Source organism: Callorhinus ursinus, unplaced genomic scaffold, assembly GCF_003265705.2.
Source record: "Callorhinus ursinus isolate GAN/ISIS: 27379988/994484 unplaced genomic scaffold, GSC_fseal_2.0 scaffold36, whole genome shotgun sequence".
In the NCBI taxonomy this organism is placed as follows: Eukaryota; Metazoa; Chordata; class Mammalia; order Carnivora; family Otariidae; genus Callorhinus; species Callorhinus ursinus.
Window position 1 is genome coordinate 11,019,976 of NW_027397098.1, and position 17,948 is coordinate 11,037,923.

At 45.7% G+C, this 17,948-nt stretch overlaps 1 protein-coding gene across 4 annotated transcripts in view; it reads right to left on the bottom strand.

Annotated features, from left to right (window-relative positions):
* Positions 1-348: 348 nt before the first annotated feature.
* FBH1 (F-box DNA helicase 1) overlaps positions 349-17,948 on the bottom strand; it is a 52,601-nt gene continuing 35,001 nt past the window's right edge. For all 4 annotated transcript variants that reach the window (XM_025853615.2, XM_025853617.2, XM_073879951.1 and 1 more), the window contains 3 exons: positions 17,316-17,422; positions 1,197-1,328; positions 349-835 (listed from right to left, as the gene is read on the bottom strand). In XM_025853615.2, coding sequence (XP_025709400.1) covers positions 665-835; positions 1,197-1,328; positions 17,316-17,422 — 410 coding nt within the window. In that variant the 3' untranslated portion in view covers positions 349-664. The remainder of the gene's footprint in view (positions 836-1,196; positions 1,329-17,315; positions 17,423-17,948) is intronic.

Here is a 17,948-nt window from a genome sequence, read left to right on the forward strand (position 1 = left end):
TTCTCTGTCAGGTATTTCTGATCCTCCGTTCTACAGGTGGGAAACACAAGAAGTCTGGCTGTTGTCACTCTGTGTTTGTCTTTTCGTGTATTATGTTGCTCCCCTCTTCCAACCGTGAACCCCGTGTAATGACAAAGGCACACACTACATGTTATACACATGTGATTCCCACGGCACAAAAACCTCTCGTGTTCTGATCTGTCAATTATCACCCAGACATGAAGTCTCATACTCTGCTTGATCATCATGTGAGCAGGGACACAGATGTTGAAAAGAGTGAGTGGGAAAAAGAGAAAGTTGGAGAAAGTTCAAAAACCACAGGGCTGAGGCCAGTGTCACACAGTGGTATGCCAGTGCTACAATGCCTGTTTAATTGAAACCTTGTAATAAAAGTTTAAATACATAAAATGTTTTTTTTATCAAAAGAACATCCCCCGCATCCCCAGCCTGATGCGCATAGAGCAGGGGCAGTGGAAACTGGCTACCTACAGGGAATGGAGAAATGGCAGGTCCAACTCTCGTTGGCTTCGTATTCCTCAAAAAATGCTCTGTGAGTGAATTCAGAGTCTCAGCTGAGTGAGAACCCTACCCCACACTGGCTTTCTTCAAGTAACTCGAGTCCACACAAGGCATTCTATACCGTGGAGAAAGCTCCTCTTGGCTTTCAGAAGACAAGGAAGAGCAGGGCTTCGTGTCTGGGCAGCACTATGTTCTCAATGGTGCGTTCCATGGAGTGCACCTGCTCAGGGGAGGCGGTCAAGAAGGCCAAGGGCCCGACGCGCTGCTCCGCACAGGAGTGGCAGAGGTAGCCACCCTTGTTTTCCTTCCTGTTGCTCTGCAGGGAGGGGGAAGAAAAAGAGGTCAGGGGGACGACCAGACAGCAGGGATTTTCCACCAAGAGACTAAGCCTTATTATTCTGATGTTTTCAGACGTGGGCAAACCTCTGAGGTGACATATCCCACAGCACAGCCATCTAGGGTAGACTCCACTCTATCAAATTCCTTTGGGGCAGAAACCAGAATTTATCAAGGAAAGGGGTGAAGAGCCAAGGAAAACTGAACCGGGCCCTCCAGGGAAACAGTGGTCCTGTAAGTGTCGGGCCCCAACCCAGTCTCCCAGGCGACGCTCGCATATAAGAAGATGCAAACGACTTAATCAAATCCTACAGAAAGCACAACCTGCCGAGACCACATACGTAAGTGATGGGGAGCTTCTTCATGGTGAGCACGGTGTCCACAGGGATGGAATTGTTGCACTGCCCCACACAGCAGCGCACCACTCCGGTCTTCAAGACATTACTGGTCAGCTCTGCTTGCAGGAAGTACTCCTGAGGACAGAGAGAAAGAGGGTAACGGCAACGTCTCCACCACACTCGACTTGGAAACTCCACTAGCGCCGGAGCGGGAAACGCTCTTCGGACATGGCCGAGTCCTTGCAGGAGAAAAGCACTGACTGCCCCAACTGCCCTCGGTTTTTGTGGCTTTTCCCTGCCGATAAGGCTGTCTCCAAGACAGGATGCCTAAAGCAGTTCAGCTGGAATCTTGATAAAATGGCCAGTTTAAAAAAAAAAAAAAAAAGAGGCAAACACGAAATAATGATATTTCAGGGCTGGTTCTGGATTTTTATCTCACGCTGACCTGTCCCAGAATCATTAAAAATTATTTGTATATTGACCTTTCAAGACAAGTGAGCTGAAACAGGGGCCTTAAAAGATTGGCCCACATCAACCCAGCATGTTGCCTCCTCCGAGGCTTGAGGCTGTACGAATGAGCAAATTCCTGGCCTCTTCAAGCCTCGGCCTCCTCATCCGTAAGAGGCAGACAACACAGTACCTGATTCATTTGACTGTTGTGAAGAAGAGATACTCATACAAGCTAAGTGTATGGATGGCCCGGCACACGGGGAACACCAAACCAAATGTTAATGACCTTCCAGACTGGAAAAGCAGTAGGGACAGGGACCAGCGTCTGGTCTGCTGTGCCCTGGAGTTTAACACAGATGTGGCCAATGAGTAGAACCACAAATATCTGCTAATTAAATAATTATGATTTCCTGTTTTCTGAATTACAAGAGCAAAACGTGTATCCAGTATTTGGACTGATGTGGCTTTCTTTCTTGCAGGATCTGTCTGTCTGCTACAGAAAAGAACAGAAAATATATAAACACTCGTGTTCCCACCAATGACTGAGGGACAACGAAACGAGGAAGTCCTTTCAAAATAGAATGAGAGGTTTTGCCGAAATCCCCTTTACCCTCCCCCGAGGCAGCCAGTGTTAATTTGGCGTGCACCATTTTTGACCCATCCTAAAAGGGCTTTAAGTTTACACGTATGTCCCAGAAGGCTAGGTATATCTTACAGGAACGTATTTACGTAAACGTTATACTCTGAGTCGGCTTCCTATCTAGTTCATCGAAGTGCTACACAGGGTTTAATCACATCGCTCTTTTCGCATTTGATTCAGCCATTCCCCGGGTGGATACTCAGGTGTTTTCCAAATTACTGCCCACAATGCAGCAACAAACATGCTTGTACATGCTTTCCCACCCACACATGCAAGGGTTTCTGTGTTTACAAACTTTCTGAGCACGATCCACACCAAGAAACCCACTTAGCATTATAATTCTACACACACCTACATGCATATATAAAAGGCTGAAATACGCAGCAACTTCTTCCTAGAAACATCGCCAAAGGCAAGGGAGGCAAGGGCAAAAATGAACTCTTGGGACTTCATCAAGATAAAAAGCTTTTGCACAGCAAAGGAAACAGTCAACAAAACCAAAAGACAACCGACAGAATGGGAGAAGATATTTGCAAATGACATATCAGATAAAGGGTCAGTATCCAAAATCTATAAAGAACTTCTCAAACTCAACACCCAAAAAACAAATCATCCAATCAAGAAATGGGCAGAAGACATGAACAGACATTTTTCCAAAGAAGACATCCAAACGGCCAACAGACACATGAAAAAGTGCTCCACATCGCTCAGCATCAGCACCTCAATGAGATACCACCTCACAGCAGTCAGAATGGCTAAAATTAACAAGTCAGGAAACGACAGATGTTGGCGGGGATGCGGAGAAAGGGGAACCCTCCTACACTGTTGGTGGGAATACAAGCTGGTGCAACCCCTCTGGAAAACAGTATGGAGGTTCCTCAAACAGTTGGAAATAGAGCTACCATACGATCCAGCAATTGCACTACTAGGTATTTACCCCAAAGATACAAATGTAGGGATCCGAAGGGGTACGTGCACCCCAATGTTTATAGCAGCAATGTCCACAATAGCCAAACTGTGGAAAGAGCCAAGATGTCCATCGACAGATGAATGGATAAAGAAGATGTGGTATATATACACAATGGAATATTATACAGCCATCAAAAGGAATGAGATCTTGCCATTTGCAATGACGTGGATGGAACTGGAGGGTGTTATGCTGAGTGAAATAAGTCAATCAGAGAAAGACATGTATCATAGGACCTCACTGATATGAGGAATTCTTAATCTCAGGAAACAACCTGAGGGTTGCTGGAGTGGGGGTGGGGTGGGAGGGATGGGGTGGCTGGGTGATAGACATTGGGGAGGGTATGTGCTATGCTGAGTGCTGTGAATTGTGCAAGACTGTTGAATCACAGATCTGTACCTCTGAAACAAATATTGCAATATATGTTAAGGAAAAAAAAAAAAAGGAAGACAGCAGGAGGGGAAGAATGAAGGGGGAGAAATCGGAGGGGGAGATGAACCATGAGAGATGATGGACTCTGAAAAACAAACTGAGGGTTCTAGAGGGGAGGGGGTGGGGGGATGGGTTAGCCTGGTGATGGGTAATAAAGAGGGCACGTTCTGCGTGGAGCACTGGGTGTTATGCACAAACAATGAATCATGGAACACTGCATCAAAAACTAATGATGTAATGTATGGTGATTAACATTCCAATAAAAAATTTAAAGAAAAAAAAGCTGAAATAACAGTTTCATAAAACAGTATTTGACCTTACATGCAATGTAGTCTTTCTTCTTTTAGATTTTATTTCTACCTCGCTTTTTAAAAAACTTACCATAGCCCACTAAATTAGTTTCATAAATCATGAATGGACTGCAACCGACACTTGGAAAAGTATTGCTCCAAAGCACCGGTTCTCAAACACTTTGGTCTTGGGACCCCTTGACACTACTAAACATGACAGGCTCCAACATTGCAGGCTCCAAAGAAGGTTTGTTTACATGAGTCTTATCTGTTAATATTCACCATATAAGAAATTTAGGCTAAGAAATTAAAAAAAATTTTTTTATTATGTTATGGTAGTCACCATACAGTACATCATTAGTTTTTGATGTAGTGTTCCATGATTCATTGTTTGCATATAACACCCAATGCTCCATGCAGTACATGCCCTCTTTAATACCCATCACCGGGCTAACCCATGCCCCCACCCCCTCCCCTCTAGAACCCTCAGTTTGTTTCCCAGAGTCCATAGTCTCTCATGGTTCGTCTCCCCTTCTGATTTCCCCCCCTTCAGTTTTCCCTTCCTTCCCCTAATGTCCTCCATGCTACTATTCCTTATGTTCCACATATGAGTGAAACCATATGATAATTGTCTTTCTCTACTTGACTTATTTCACTCAGCATAATCCCCCTCCAGCTCCACCCATGTTGATGCAAAAGTTGGGTATTCATCCTTTCTGATGGCCGAGTAATATTCCGTTGTATACATGGACCACATCTTCTTTATCCATTCATCTGTTGAAGGGCATCTCAGCTCCTTCCACAGTTTGGCTATTGTGGACATGGCTGCTATGAACATTGGGGTGCATGTGCCTCTTCTTTTCACTACATCTGTATCTTTGGGGTAGATACCCATCAGTGCAATTGCTGGGTCATAGGGTAGCTCTATTTTTAACTTACCAAGAAACCTCCATACTGTTTTCAATAGTGGCTGTAACCAACCTGCATTCCCACCAACAGTGTGAGAGAGTTCCCCTTTCTCCACATCCTCGCCAATATTTGTTGTTTTCTGCCTTGTTAATTTTTGCCATTCTAACTGGTGAAAGGTGCTATCTCAATGTGGTTTTGATTTGAATTTCCCTGATGGCTAATGATGATGAACATTCGTTCATGTGTCTGTTAGCCATTTCTATGTCTTCTTTGGAGAAGAGTCTGTTCATGTCTTCTGCCCAGTTTTTGACTTGATTATTTGTTTTTTGGGTGTTGAGTTTGAGAAGTTCTTTATAGATCTTGGATACCAGCCCTTTATCTATAATGTCATTTGCAAAGATCTTCTCCCTATAAAACGGGTGCATCTTGCTTGGGTCATGGTTAATACTTTGGACTCTGTACATTCCTTCAACCACCCCCCAACGGAATGACTGAGAGGAGGAACCCCCCAACAAAGAAAAGAATCAGAGACTATGGCCTCTGCCACAGACCTAACTGGATATGGATATAAGCAAGATGTCAGAAATAGACTTCAGAGTAGCAATTACGAAGTTGATATCTAGGCTTGAGAAAAATATTAGCGACAATACAGAATCTCTAAGGGCAGAAAAGAGATCAGGCCGAACTTAAAAATGGTATGAATGAAATGCAGTCTAAACTAGATACTCCGACTGCCAGGGTAAACAAGGCGGAAGAACGAATTAGTGATCTAGAAGATAAGATGATTGAAAAGCAGGAAACCGAGGTGGCATGGGAAAAACAGCTTAAAACCCAAGAGATCAGACTGAGAGAGATTAATGATGCCATGAAACGTTCCAATGTCAGAATTATTGGGATCCCTGAGGGGGTGGGCAGAGAGGTCTAGAAGATATATCTGAGCAAAAAGTAGCTGAGAACTTCCCTAACCTGGGGAGGGAAACAAGCATTCATGTCCAAGAGGCAGACAGGACCCCTCCCAAGAGCAACGAGAACAGATAAACCCCCTGACATATTACAGTACAACTCGCAAATCTTAGAGCTAAAATGCTTATTCTTCATAACAATTAAACCTATCACATGTTAATGTTTTTATCAAAAACAACTGTATTTTCAGAAAAAACTTAGAAGAGTAGCACTGTTTTACATTTTTGCAAATCTTTTTCATGTCTGGCTTAATGGAAGACAACTGCTTCTGCGTTCAGTCTGTGGTGACGACACGTCACGCGGCCTCTGCAAAACTCCCCCGTGCACCTGTCAGAGCCCTGAGAAGGGCGGAAGACTTCCTAGCGCCCTACAAACAGCACAGAGCATGTATGACACTGGCAGCCAAAGGGTTAATGGGACTCATAAACACAGCTGCAACTCTTTACCCAGGCTTGTTTCATTTGCCCTTAAATTTCTCTGAGTTTCCTCCTTCCAGGAGGTAGATCTGAGGCTTGCCCCCAGCAAACTCTTTATTTGCGGCACACTTGATGATACTTGATGTCTCGGTCTTTGCTGTGCATTGGGCAGACAAGCTCTGGTTCGGCTTCAGATCCGGCGAGCCAGCCAGCCAGGCGCTCTTGGCTGAGGGCTGGTCGGCGGTGGCCCCCAGCCAGCCGCACATCTGGTGATGAGTCCAAGCAGCTGCCTGGGCTCTCTGTCCTAGAGTCCGTCCCCGGGGCCCCATTCTGCCTGGGTGCAGCCAACATTCGGGGCTTAATTTAAGGAAACAGTTTTGGGGTTTGATTTGGGCAGGCGTCTCCTGGTGAGTACATCCTATCTGATGGCATGAGAGCTCATTTCTTCTTCCCATTTGGTCTGGCTCTTAGATTTCTTCCTCCTCTTCAGCTGCCTCTTAGCCTCTTAAGAAAAGACTGGCGAGGGAGCAGTTTGGTTCAGTCAGTGGAGCTCTGACTTTTAGGGAGGAGCTAGAAACTAGGAAGCTATTTGGTTCAGTCCATGAAGCCCCCCCCACCCCCGACTTCTGGGGAGGAACCAATGCTCACAGAGTTACTCCAGGCTTCGTTTGGTTTGTTTGTTGCTGTAGCTTTTGATATCTTTGAATAAAACCAGCCATGTTCTACTTGGAAAATGGGAAATGACACTTTGACTCCCCCACATGCAGCCTTCTGGGCTATTCTCCAAAACCGGGCAAACACTTTTGGCAACACTGCTTGGCCACAATATTCATTAGACTCTGGAGAAAAATGACCAACTAACAAATCCATAAATTATGTAATACCATCTTGCAATTAGGTTTTGTAAAAGGGAGAGATATTTGGAAGTTGGACCTTTAAGATTTTGTTTGCATCTTGTTCATGTCTTTCTGTGTCTATGTGTGTTGTAAATGCGAACAACTTTCTCCACCTCTGCCTTTTTAAAGATTTTATTTATCTATTTGAGACAGAGTGAGCGTGCGAGCATGCATGAGTGTGCATGAGTTGGGGGGCGCTGGCAGAGGGAGAGGGAGCAGCAGACTCCCCCACTGAGTGCGGAACCCCACATGGGGCTGGATCCCAGGACCTAGAGATCATGACCTGAGCCAAAGGCAGATGCTTAACCAAATGAACCACCTAGGTGACCCTCTAACTCTGGATGGTACTGCTAAAGGTAATTTATAAAAGAGCTCTAGTTTGTTTAAAGGCAAGCACTTGTAAAAATTGGGCATTCTAAAACTCAGAAAGATAGGGCACCTGGGTGGCTCAGTCAGTTAAGCGTCTGCCTTCGGCTCAGGTCATGATCCCAGGGTCCTGAGATCAAGCTCCAGGTCAGGCTCCCTGCTCAGCGGGGAGCCTGCTTCTCCCTCTACCCCTCCCCCCTGCTCATGATCTCGCTCTCTCACGCTGTTTTGCAAATAAATAAAATCTAAAAAATAAAATTCAGAAAGATAGAAACTAACCCGAATGTTTTTTAAGTTCATGTGACCTTGGAAAATCCTTGGAATTAAAGCTAATTTAAGGTTGTTGGTTTACTGGAAATAAGGGAAACCATTCTGTAAATCTGTAGAAGGTTTGTGAGAGGGTCTCTTTGGAAAGGGGTTTTGTGCATGGTCAGGACTAAGACTATGAAGACTCAGTATGAAAATAGTCTATGAGGGCGTGATCGACGCCTGGGGAAGGGAAGAGCGCGAGATCAGACAGAAGCTGCACAGTGACTCAGGATCAACAGATACCTCAGCTCAGTCTCTGAGGAGTTCCAAAAGTTGGATTACGCTTCAGGGCACCTACACTGGGGCAAAAGTCAGGGTTTGTGACCATGTCGGGGGCACGCCCTTGGTGAGGCAGCTGTCTTCAGTCAAGGCAATCCCGGACGGGACCTGAGAGCTGAGGCCTGTGGGCAGCGTTCCTATAGCTAGGAGTCCTTCATTCCTGATGAAGATTTTCAACTAATGGGAAAACTGCATTCCAACAGATTCTCGCTTAACACCTCGCTGGTTCTCTGTTTGCTCTTTCAGATTTAAGGCTATGATTTACAGAAGTAAAATATCCCTTTGGAAACAAATATGGAACGCTTATCTTTTTCTCCCAACCTGATCCCTCCAGAATTCAGAAACTCTCCGTGACTATTCTTATTTTCATGGCAATGTATTTATTTGCATAAGTTCAGTAAGAATCTGGTCTCCTTATGACAGAACGCAATTGCAAACAACGGTTACATTACCAAGGCTTTGAGAGGAATGTCATATTTGGTCAGATATGACCAGACAGTTTTAAGGAAGTAAGGGTGACTTTATGGAGCCAATGAAAACCCTTGGAAAAATAGGTCTGGTATCTTGCTTACAGGGTTCCCAGCAGCCTTACCATGGGAGTAAAGAAGGTCACCTCCCAGCAGGTGCAGGAACCTCAAGAAATTCTGGGGACCTCAAAGAGAGGAATTCACCCAAATCTACAGGTATTGCAGGCAAAGTCTGATGGCAAGTATTTAGCTTGCCTTCTTAGCCTCAAGAGGCTGTTAAAAGTTCAATCTGAAATTCCTTGTAAGTTCCAGCAAAGCAAATTTAACAACAACAAAAAAGGCCAATCACTATTCTTGCCATGCTTATGTGAACAATTAGGCCAACTCTGTTAAAACTGGGCTTATGTTACAAACAAATGAGTCTTCATTTGGCTATCATTGAAAATGAGAGTGACTTTAGAAAAACTGTTCCAGTAACACACCTTTGTGGGTGTTAAGATTCTAGTTCTGAATTAAAAGTCTTTGAGGGTCTGTTTGCCTGTTCAACCGGACTAAAGCCTTGCTGGGTGCTCGGCTTCCGTGAAGAGTGGCCCTCAGAAGGAGTTTTAAGCCCCTGTGCTATGTTATTTGGAAGATTCTTTCTACACCTGTCATGACTTAGGAATTCCTGACAGGGCTCACGTTGGGGAGCTGGACACTATCCGGTATGTTCGATCCATCTTTGCTTCCAGCAGGCTGATGTGCCCCACAGCTGTGCTCTTATGCCACCTGAGTCCTGGGCGGGTGGTGCAGGCACCCAGGGGTCCAACACCAGCCTCGGTAGGACCACACGAGGTACTGCTGACCACCCCTTCTTCAGTGAAGCTACGGGGAAGGATGCCGGGGATCCACTGCACTCGAACTGCAGGATCCACAGGGTCCCTCCACCCTGTCCAGCAAGGACAACCTCCAAAATAACCCCGCTTGCAGCAGCGAGCCTCTGACCGACCTGAAACTGCTGTTTAGGAGGGCTTGTCTGAAGAAATCAGCTGATGAATACAACCAGCTACCCGGTTACAAGAAGCCTCCCCTAATGTCCTAGATAAACTGAAGTCACATACACTGTAAGAACGAATAACCAAGGTACAAAAATCGTGCTAATGCAGAACGTTGGGTTTCAACCTGGACCTGAGGAGTATTTCTAAACAAGAGCAGGTTTCCATTCCTCTAACCCCCATCTCCGCCCCACTTCAGCAGGAAGTAAGTAGGTGGGTCATCGTCCCAATTCCCTCAAGAATGAGGAATGACCAAAGGACAGTGGGCTTGAAACCCAGAACCAGAGGGTTAGCGGTTCGACCACACGCAGCAGCGACTTGAACCGGGACCCTTCTCGTGTGCTTTTCAATTTCCTCACTCCCTTCCTTCCCACCTCCTTCCTTCCCCTCTCCCGAGGCTGCCTCTTGAATAAACACTTTCCCTGCTGCATCCTCACGTCTCAGTCACTGTCTCTGGGGCACATGGGGCAGATGAACCTGGGTCCAGGGACACGCACGGCACCTACTGTGAGGAGTCAGACTCAGTAGTGCCCAGAAGGCCCCCAACCTGAGAACTGGGGCTCGCCCCAACGACACTCCTGAGCAGTGGGGCGCACGTTCTCCCACCGGCACCCGGACGATGCCCACCTCCCATCATTCTTGCCAATACCTGAAAAGGTCAAACTTTTCATTGTTACCAATCTGATTATTTTAGTTTGCATTTCCTAGACTGTGACACAGGTTGGTTTGTTTGTTTGTTCTGTTTTTTAATCTATTCATTCGCCATGAGGGTTCCTTTAACTGTGAACTTCTCATTTCTATCTTTTGCCTACCACTAGGTTGCCTGTTTCTTATAAATCCGCAGTTCTTTATGACCTTGGCCAGTCCTCTGCAGTTACACCAAGCTCCAGGAGGGCAGAGCTCAGGTCTGCTCATGGCTACACTCTCAGAACAGTGCCTAGCACACAGCTGGCAAAACAAGCATCTCAAAGGATGTTTTTTAGAGGTTAACTAAATGTTGGCTATTATTTTATCACACTGAAGATTTACAACTTGATGTAATCAGAAATAACTGTTTTAGGACTTCCCATTTTATGTCAAGGTTATTAAAACAACCTTCCTCATCCTAAAGTATTTTTATAACATTTCTGAGACTGTTTTCTTGCGTTTATTTTTTCTTTTAAATTTTATTTATTTATTCACGAGAGACAGAGGCAGAGGGAGAAGCAGGCTCCCGGAGCCTGACGCGGGACTCATCCTGGGATCATGACCTGAGCTGAAGGCAGACGCTTCACCGACTGAGCCACCCAGACGCCCACATTTAGGTCTTTAATCCAGTTGGAATTTATTATGAGGATATAAAGAATTTCACTTGACTTTTTCCATATGGAAAGCCAACTGCCCCAACACTGTTGGCTGACGAGTACATTCCTTCTCTACCCCTCTGCAATCCCTAGCTATTACATGTGAAGCTTCCACACATCCATGGGACTTTCCGGGAACTCCCATCGATCTGTCTCGTATGCTTTCCTTAGCATCTCTTTACACTCAGTCTGAATATCCATCCACGAGTCCCCACACCATGTTCTTCCTTAAATTGGCTAGTCCTGGGCTATTGTTCTTCCATACGAATTTTAGAATCAGTTTATCCAATTCCACCAGGCTCTAAATCCTACTGGCCACTGAACATACTCTTTAGGGAGAACTTCCATTTCCCATCCATAAATAGATCTTTAAGATGCAGAGGGATTCCACTGGGCAAATGAATCACTTCACGGTCTAACAGTTTCTAAAAGCTAAAAAAAACAAAACAGACCTTTAAAATCCCAAACTTCATGGGAAAAATAAGTCTTCCTACATGGACACAGTGAGAGCACAGTGCCCCGGTGGGATGAGACGACTAGCCATCTGGCCCAAGGCGTGATTAAACAGCACGCAGCAGACTCTCCCACTCCCCACCCAAATCTTGCTGGTGGATCCAAAACTGCCTAACAGCTTCCCTCTTAGACTGTAAATTCCACGAGATCATGGAGCATATTACTTGTCTTGTTACCTCTACTCTTTAGCGCTAACTACAATGCTTGGCTCTATAAATCTAGTTTGTCAACAGAGTGAGCAGGTGAATCAATCAAGCCACCTCCACCCTTTCGTGACGTCCTGCGGGTCCACTACACCCACGGGTGTGAAGACAGTAGCTGCTGGGAAACACCATCATCCAGGGATCTGCCAAGGGGCTTACATCGCACCGTCAAGCGCGGCCAGGGGGACCCGTGCAGCCGTGGCAAACACTATCCCGAGGAAGAAAAACAAAACTTACTCCGAAGCTTCATTTGAACCCCCGGCCTTCAGGAACCCAAAGGCACCTGATACCACTACCTCTGCATCCCTTCCTTAAATGCTTCCAGGCTGCTTTGGTGTTAACGCACTGGGTCCTCACTGGCAGTAGGGTCCTCACCCACGACTTCCCAGGAGCAATCCTCTCCTCATCCCCGTTGCACAGATGAGCGCATGAGAGTTGAGAAATGAGGTCACTTATGCAAAAGATCCCAGAGGTAGACCACAGCAGACGTGGGGCTCCAACCCGGGTCTAGGTCCAGAACCTGTGTTCTTACACCACCAAGCAACAGTGAGGCTCCCTCTCTCTCCTGCAACCTGTAGATACAGAGCTCCCTGACAAGGAGGCACATGACAACAGAACTTCACCACGAGTACTGCCGAATGAATGAGTGCATGCATGCCACGACCCCCATGTTCTCTCTCAGATGCCAGTTCTCCCCCTACCCATACCCCCCTCCTGGAGTCAAATGTCTCGATGACCAGAAACCGCCTCAGAGGACCCCCAGACTCTCCAATGCACAGATACAGTTGCCCCGTCAGGCCACCCAGACCCTTCTCTGACCCCCTCCTCTCGGTGCAGGTACAACCCTGTGTCAGCTTTCCAGGTCAGGCCACGGAAGCACAGGGTGAGCAGTGACTTGCCCACAAGGTGTTGGGCCGAGAGAACTGAGCTGTGAGCTGAGAGGCAGTCTGATCCGGGACCTGTGGAATCGGGCCCGGCCCAGCCCCAGACCAGGACGGGGGCCACTTTCATCCAGCGGACAAACGCTTCCTGAGCACCAACGATGTGCTAGGCACTGTTCTGAGGATACACCTGTGCCACTTGGATTAAGAATCTCAGATGCTGGGAGGTCGAGAAGCTGTCTGTGAGCAACGAGCGTGACTTCACAACGCTTTATTCAATAACATAATGATTCTCTTCACTTACTCAAAGCTTAAAGAAACAAAGGAACAAAAAGGCTTCTGGGGATTAGCTAGATTTTCTAAGGGGGACAGAGAAAAAGGAGGCTCCCTGACCTACTCTTGGTTATAGAGACCAAAGTGGTTTCTCACTCTAGGTAGCAGGAACCAACGGCTCCCTTTTGTTCTAAAGCCTCAGCATGCAGGGCTCCCCTGTTCATGTGCTTTCATAGTCTCTAAATTATTACCCTAGGCCCCTGCCCCAGAGCCTTCAAAATTCCCACAGCCTTCCTCTCTGAGCATAGGGGGACTTAGCCACTTCCAAAGAGGATGTCTCCAAACAGATTCATAAGTTGTGATAAAAAGCAGAAGTATCTCATCTCACGCAAGGGCTTTTGGACCCAAACATCTGCTCACACGGACGGGCCATGTTTCCGGGGCTCCCTCAGAGCCCTTCTGGGAGCAACAGATGTTTTCGAACCCAGCCTCAGTAAGAGGGAAGTATTTCTCTCAATTCCGTATCCTTTTCTATATGGGGAAAAATTCATGTTCCCCATAAACTGTGTGCAATAACTAACTGATGAGCTTCCGACTAGCTTTAAAAAGCCTTTCCGACTCTCCTATGTAACTGGTAGGGTGGGACTCTCAGGTATACAATCTCTGTGAAGCATTTGGCAGTATCTAGAAAAATCACATATCCATTTATCCTTTACCTAGAAATTGAGATTCTAGAACGTATTCCCCAGGACACACTGGCAAACCAGGAAATGACTCGTGCCTTGTTTTGCCTCTTGGCATTATTCTTTAAGGCAAAAGACTGGAAAGAATCCGGTAGCCATCAGCGAGGGGCCACACCAATCACAATACTCGGACCCAGTGAATATTCCGCAGCAGTCTCAAGGGATGAGAAAGAACTGTATGAACTATTAACAGTGAGTGATCTCCATGCATATTTCTCAGTGACAAAGGGAGGTTCAGAAAGAACACTATCTAGAGAATGTTACCTTTCATGAGAAAGAATAGAAAAATTTATACATATTTGCTGATACTTGCAAAAAGAAATACCAAAGGATAAACCGAATACTAATTAAAAAAAAAAAAAGCTATCAATGGTGGTGGGAGAGAATCTGAAGGGGACAAAGACAGAACGAGACTTTTACACTTGTTACAAAGTTCTAACATTGAAAACATAAACGTCTGATACATTCAAAAAAGATAATTAAGTCAAAAAGAAGCAAAGCAATCCTTGTAGAGACAGTAAACAGATATATCTTATTGTAATTACATTGGCGGATCTAACCACAGAGGAAAAAGAACTTACTTCAAGAGCCCTCAGGGCATGATATTCCTACCACACGTCTTTAGTGGAATATAGAGAAACGGAGCTGTTAGGAAATCCTAAATTGCATTCAGTATTCTGTTTACAGGAATACTGGTATTATTTTATAACTGCTATCCACAGTAGAAGAGTGTAAATAAGTAATCAATAAATACTGTCAGGAACCAAGATCTACACAACCACATAAAAAAGCAAATCTAGAATGTGGAACATTCTGTAGGACGCCTGACTCCAACACAAGAGCATTAGAAGGAAGGAGTCTTAGACTGCTCTAAATTAAGAAACTTAAAAGACTTCACAACCCTGAATTTTGTTTGGACCCTGAGTTGAACAAAGCAACTCAAAAAAAGGCATTTTTGAGACAATCACAAAAGTATGATTGTGGGTTGGGTAGCAGAAGCCGCATGGAATTGCTATAAATTTTATAAGTTATGATAATGGCACTTGTAATTATGGGGAAAAAAGGTCCATTTTTTTTTTTTAGAGATACATACTCCAGTTATATACAGGTATGATTTGTATGTAGTAATTCAATTTATTACTTTCTTGACTTTTAAATACCTCAGAATTTTCCTAAGTTAAAAAAAATCCTATTTAACCCACATCGTGAAGTGGTATTACTGGTCTATAGTACTTCCCGCTACAAGTTACCAATGTGACAACTTGGTTCTGTGATAAATCCAAGCTATTGGGTGCAGTGCAGCACTATTTCTAGGAGAAAACCACACTACCGGTTCTAAAACTACTTACGATCAAAGTTTATACAAAAATCCTGTTATAGGTAGAGATTATTTGTACATACAAATTATTAGAGTTGACCCTTAAACGACTCTGAAATGCCTGGATCTACTTATACACAGATTTCTTAAAAGTATGATGCTGTAAATGTATTTTCTCTTCCTTATGATACTCCTTTCCCTAGCTTACTTTATCCTAAGAATACCACATATAATACAGCTAACGTACAAAATATGTGTTAATTGACTGTTTATGTTTTCGGTGAGGCTTCTGGTCAACAGAGGCTATTAGTTAAGTTTGGGGGCAGTCAAAAGTTACACACAGATTTTCAACTGAGTGGTGTATGGGCGGGGTGGGTGTTGTTCAAGGGTCAACTGTATTTCTTATCTCTACTCAACCCCCTGGGGTACTGGTTCAGAGATTAAGAAAAGCCACACTTATCTCTAAACCATGGGGCCAAATTCAGACCAGTCCCTGTTGCTGTCAATAAAGTTTTACTGGGACACAGCCACACTCATGCATTAATGACTTGCTTGCGGCTGCTCCGTACCCTCACGGCAGAGTCGAGCCGATGCAACAAGAGATCACATGGCCTGCAAAGCCTAAAATATTTACTGTCTGGCCCTTTCAAGAAAAAGCGTGCAGAGCTCTGCTCTAAGTCCTCTCTGGAAACCACTGGGCGACCCAGGTGCCAGGAAGGACAGAGCCAAACAAAGGGGCCCTGGCTCTGAGATCTGACACACGAGCCGTCACCCATGGCGTGGCCCAGGTGAAGCAAAGCTGCTTGGAGAAACATGCAGCAGCTCATTTCAAATTCCAGAAACATTCTTATGGCCAGATGGGCCCGTCTGGGAGAAGCTCAGAAGAAAAAAGTGCTACCAACACACAAGGTAGTCTGTCTTACGCAAGAAGCTTTTGCTGTTGTCACGGGACCTGGAGTAAAGCTTCCCCCTGGAAGGCTCTCACACCATCTTCCTCAAATATGTGAAGAGAAACCCTGTCTGCTGCCTTGTTTACCATCCGTCTCTGCACCTGGAAGAGGGGCTGGGGGAGGGCAGGCGTTCTCTGGCCGCCATGTCACCTCCAGTGCCTAGAAACAGGTGTGGCACATACTCAAGAAACAGGCACTATTCAGTTCTGACGTCAGGGTTCTGCATCACGGCCACTGAACAACGCCAGGAGTTCCACACCATTTACTAAACAATGATTATTGCCCCACACCGCCGCCCCACCCTGAGGTTCAAAGCTGTTGACGTCACTGCTTAGACTCCACAGCTCCCGATATTCTCACCTGCCTGAAGGAGCATGAAATATATGGTGCTTCGGCTGCATAAAATCTTTCCTTTTCTCCAGAGAGCAACAGAAGAAAGAGTAACTTTTACACTTAAGTTTTAGGTTTTGGCTTAAGTATTTTTGGTTCAGGGAAAGATGGACCAAGTAGCCACCGGGAGCTCAGATTTCTGTTCCTGTTTCCAAGAGGGCTGAAAAGACTAACAGGCTTACACTGCAACCTGTGAAGGGCAGAAGAGAGCTGGAAATAACAGGGTGGGGAGCCCATGACAAGAGGCCTAGCACCTGAAGAGTCCTTCTCCCTCCCCAGGGACATTTTCCTTGCAAGAAGTCTATTGTTGGCCGCAGCTGCTGGTTCACGAAGAACTAGGGAAGGGGAGGGAGGCAGTGTAGACACAGAAAACATTCTTCCTGGTGTTTCCCCAAGAGTGCTCAGCACAAACTGAGCAAAGGAGAAATTAAGAAACATATGAACAGTGGATATTTTAAAAATTAAAACTGAATCAGGAAAGAACTGAGAAGAGAACCCACATTTCTGTCTCTTTGATTACAACATTTCCTGCACTAGCCATGAGTCCCAAGAGAAGCCCTTCTCTTCCAGCCCAGGATCCTGAACCAAAGGGCCTTCGAAGGCCACAGGTTGATCCCTTATTCACCCACCATTTGCATTGACATGGATGGAACTGGAGGAGGGGATCATGCTGAGTGAAGTAAGTCAAGCAGAGAAAGACAATCATCATCTGGTTTCACTCACATGTGGAACATAAGCAATAGCTCAGAGGACCACAGGGGGAGGGAGAAATCGGAAGGGGGGAGAATCACAGAGGGAGACGAACCATGAGAGACCCTGGACCCCAGGAAACTGAGGGTTTCAGAGGGGAAGAGGGTGGGGGGAGGGGGTGGGAGGGGGTTGGGTATTGAGGAGGGCACATGATGTGATGAGCACATATGTATAACACACGTGTGTGCTATACATAACTAACGAATCACTGAACATCAAAACATCAAAAACTAATGATGTACTATACAGTGCCTAACTGAACATATAAAAAAATAAAATAAGAAAACCCCAGTAAACTCTGAATGTTGCCAAATTAGCTTGTGTTACTGGTTCCTCTTACCCCAGCTAAAGTCAAAATGTTCTCCAAGGATTTGGTCATGATGAGACGCTTCTTGGCACGGGTTACTGCAACATACAGTAAATTCCATTCATCCTCAGAAAACGACTCTAAAGAAAGTGAAGGGAAGAAACGCATCAGCTCAGAAGCCTGCTTACGAACTGTGTGTTCTCCTCTACACGTCCACTACCCCCCACCCCCCACCTCCCCACCAAGACTTGCTGGCTGTACACACCAACTTCGCCTACGAGCACCAACTCCAAAAACAAACAAAAACCTAACAGACCAGGGGCACAAAATGCTGAGTTTTAACCTGTGCCGCTGCTGGTAAACCCCAGGAGCCTGTCCACAGGCCACTCAACACCCGTGAGGCTCTCATTCACCCTCCCAGGTCTCTTCATGACAGCTCTGTGGGACTGCCGGGGAAACTGAGGCTCACAGAGGCCAAGCCACTTGGACACGTGAGCCAAGGCTGAGCAAGGGCCCAGGAGCCAAACCCAAGGCTACCTGTCTCCAAAGCCCACGTTCTTCCCTTTTCCTGACACCGTCTCTCTCTCTCTCTTTGGAACTGTCTTGGGCTGTCACATGACAAGCAGAGAAGTTAACACACATCCAAGGCTCCACTGCGTCCCTGAA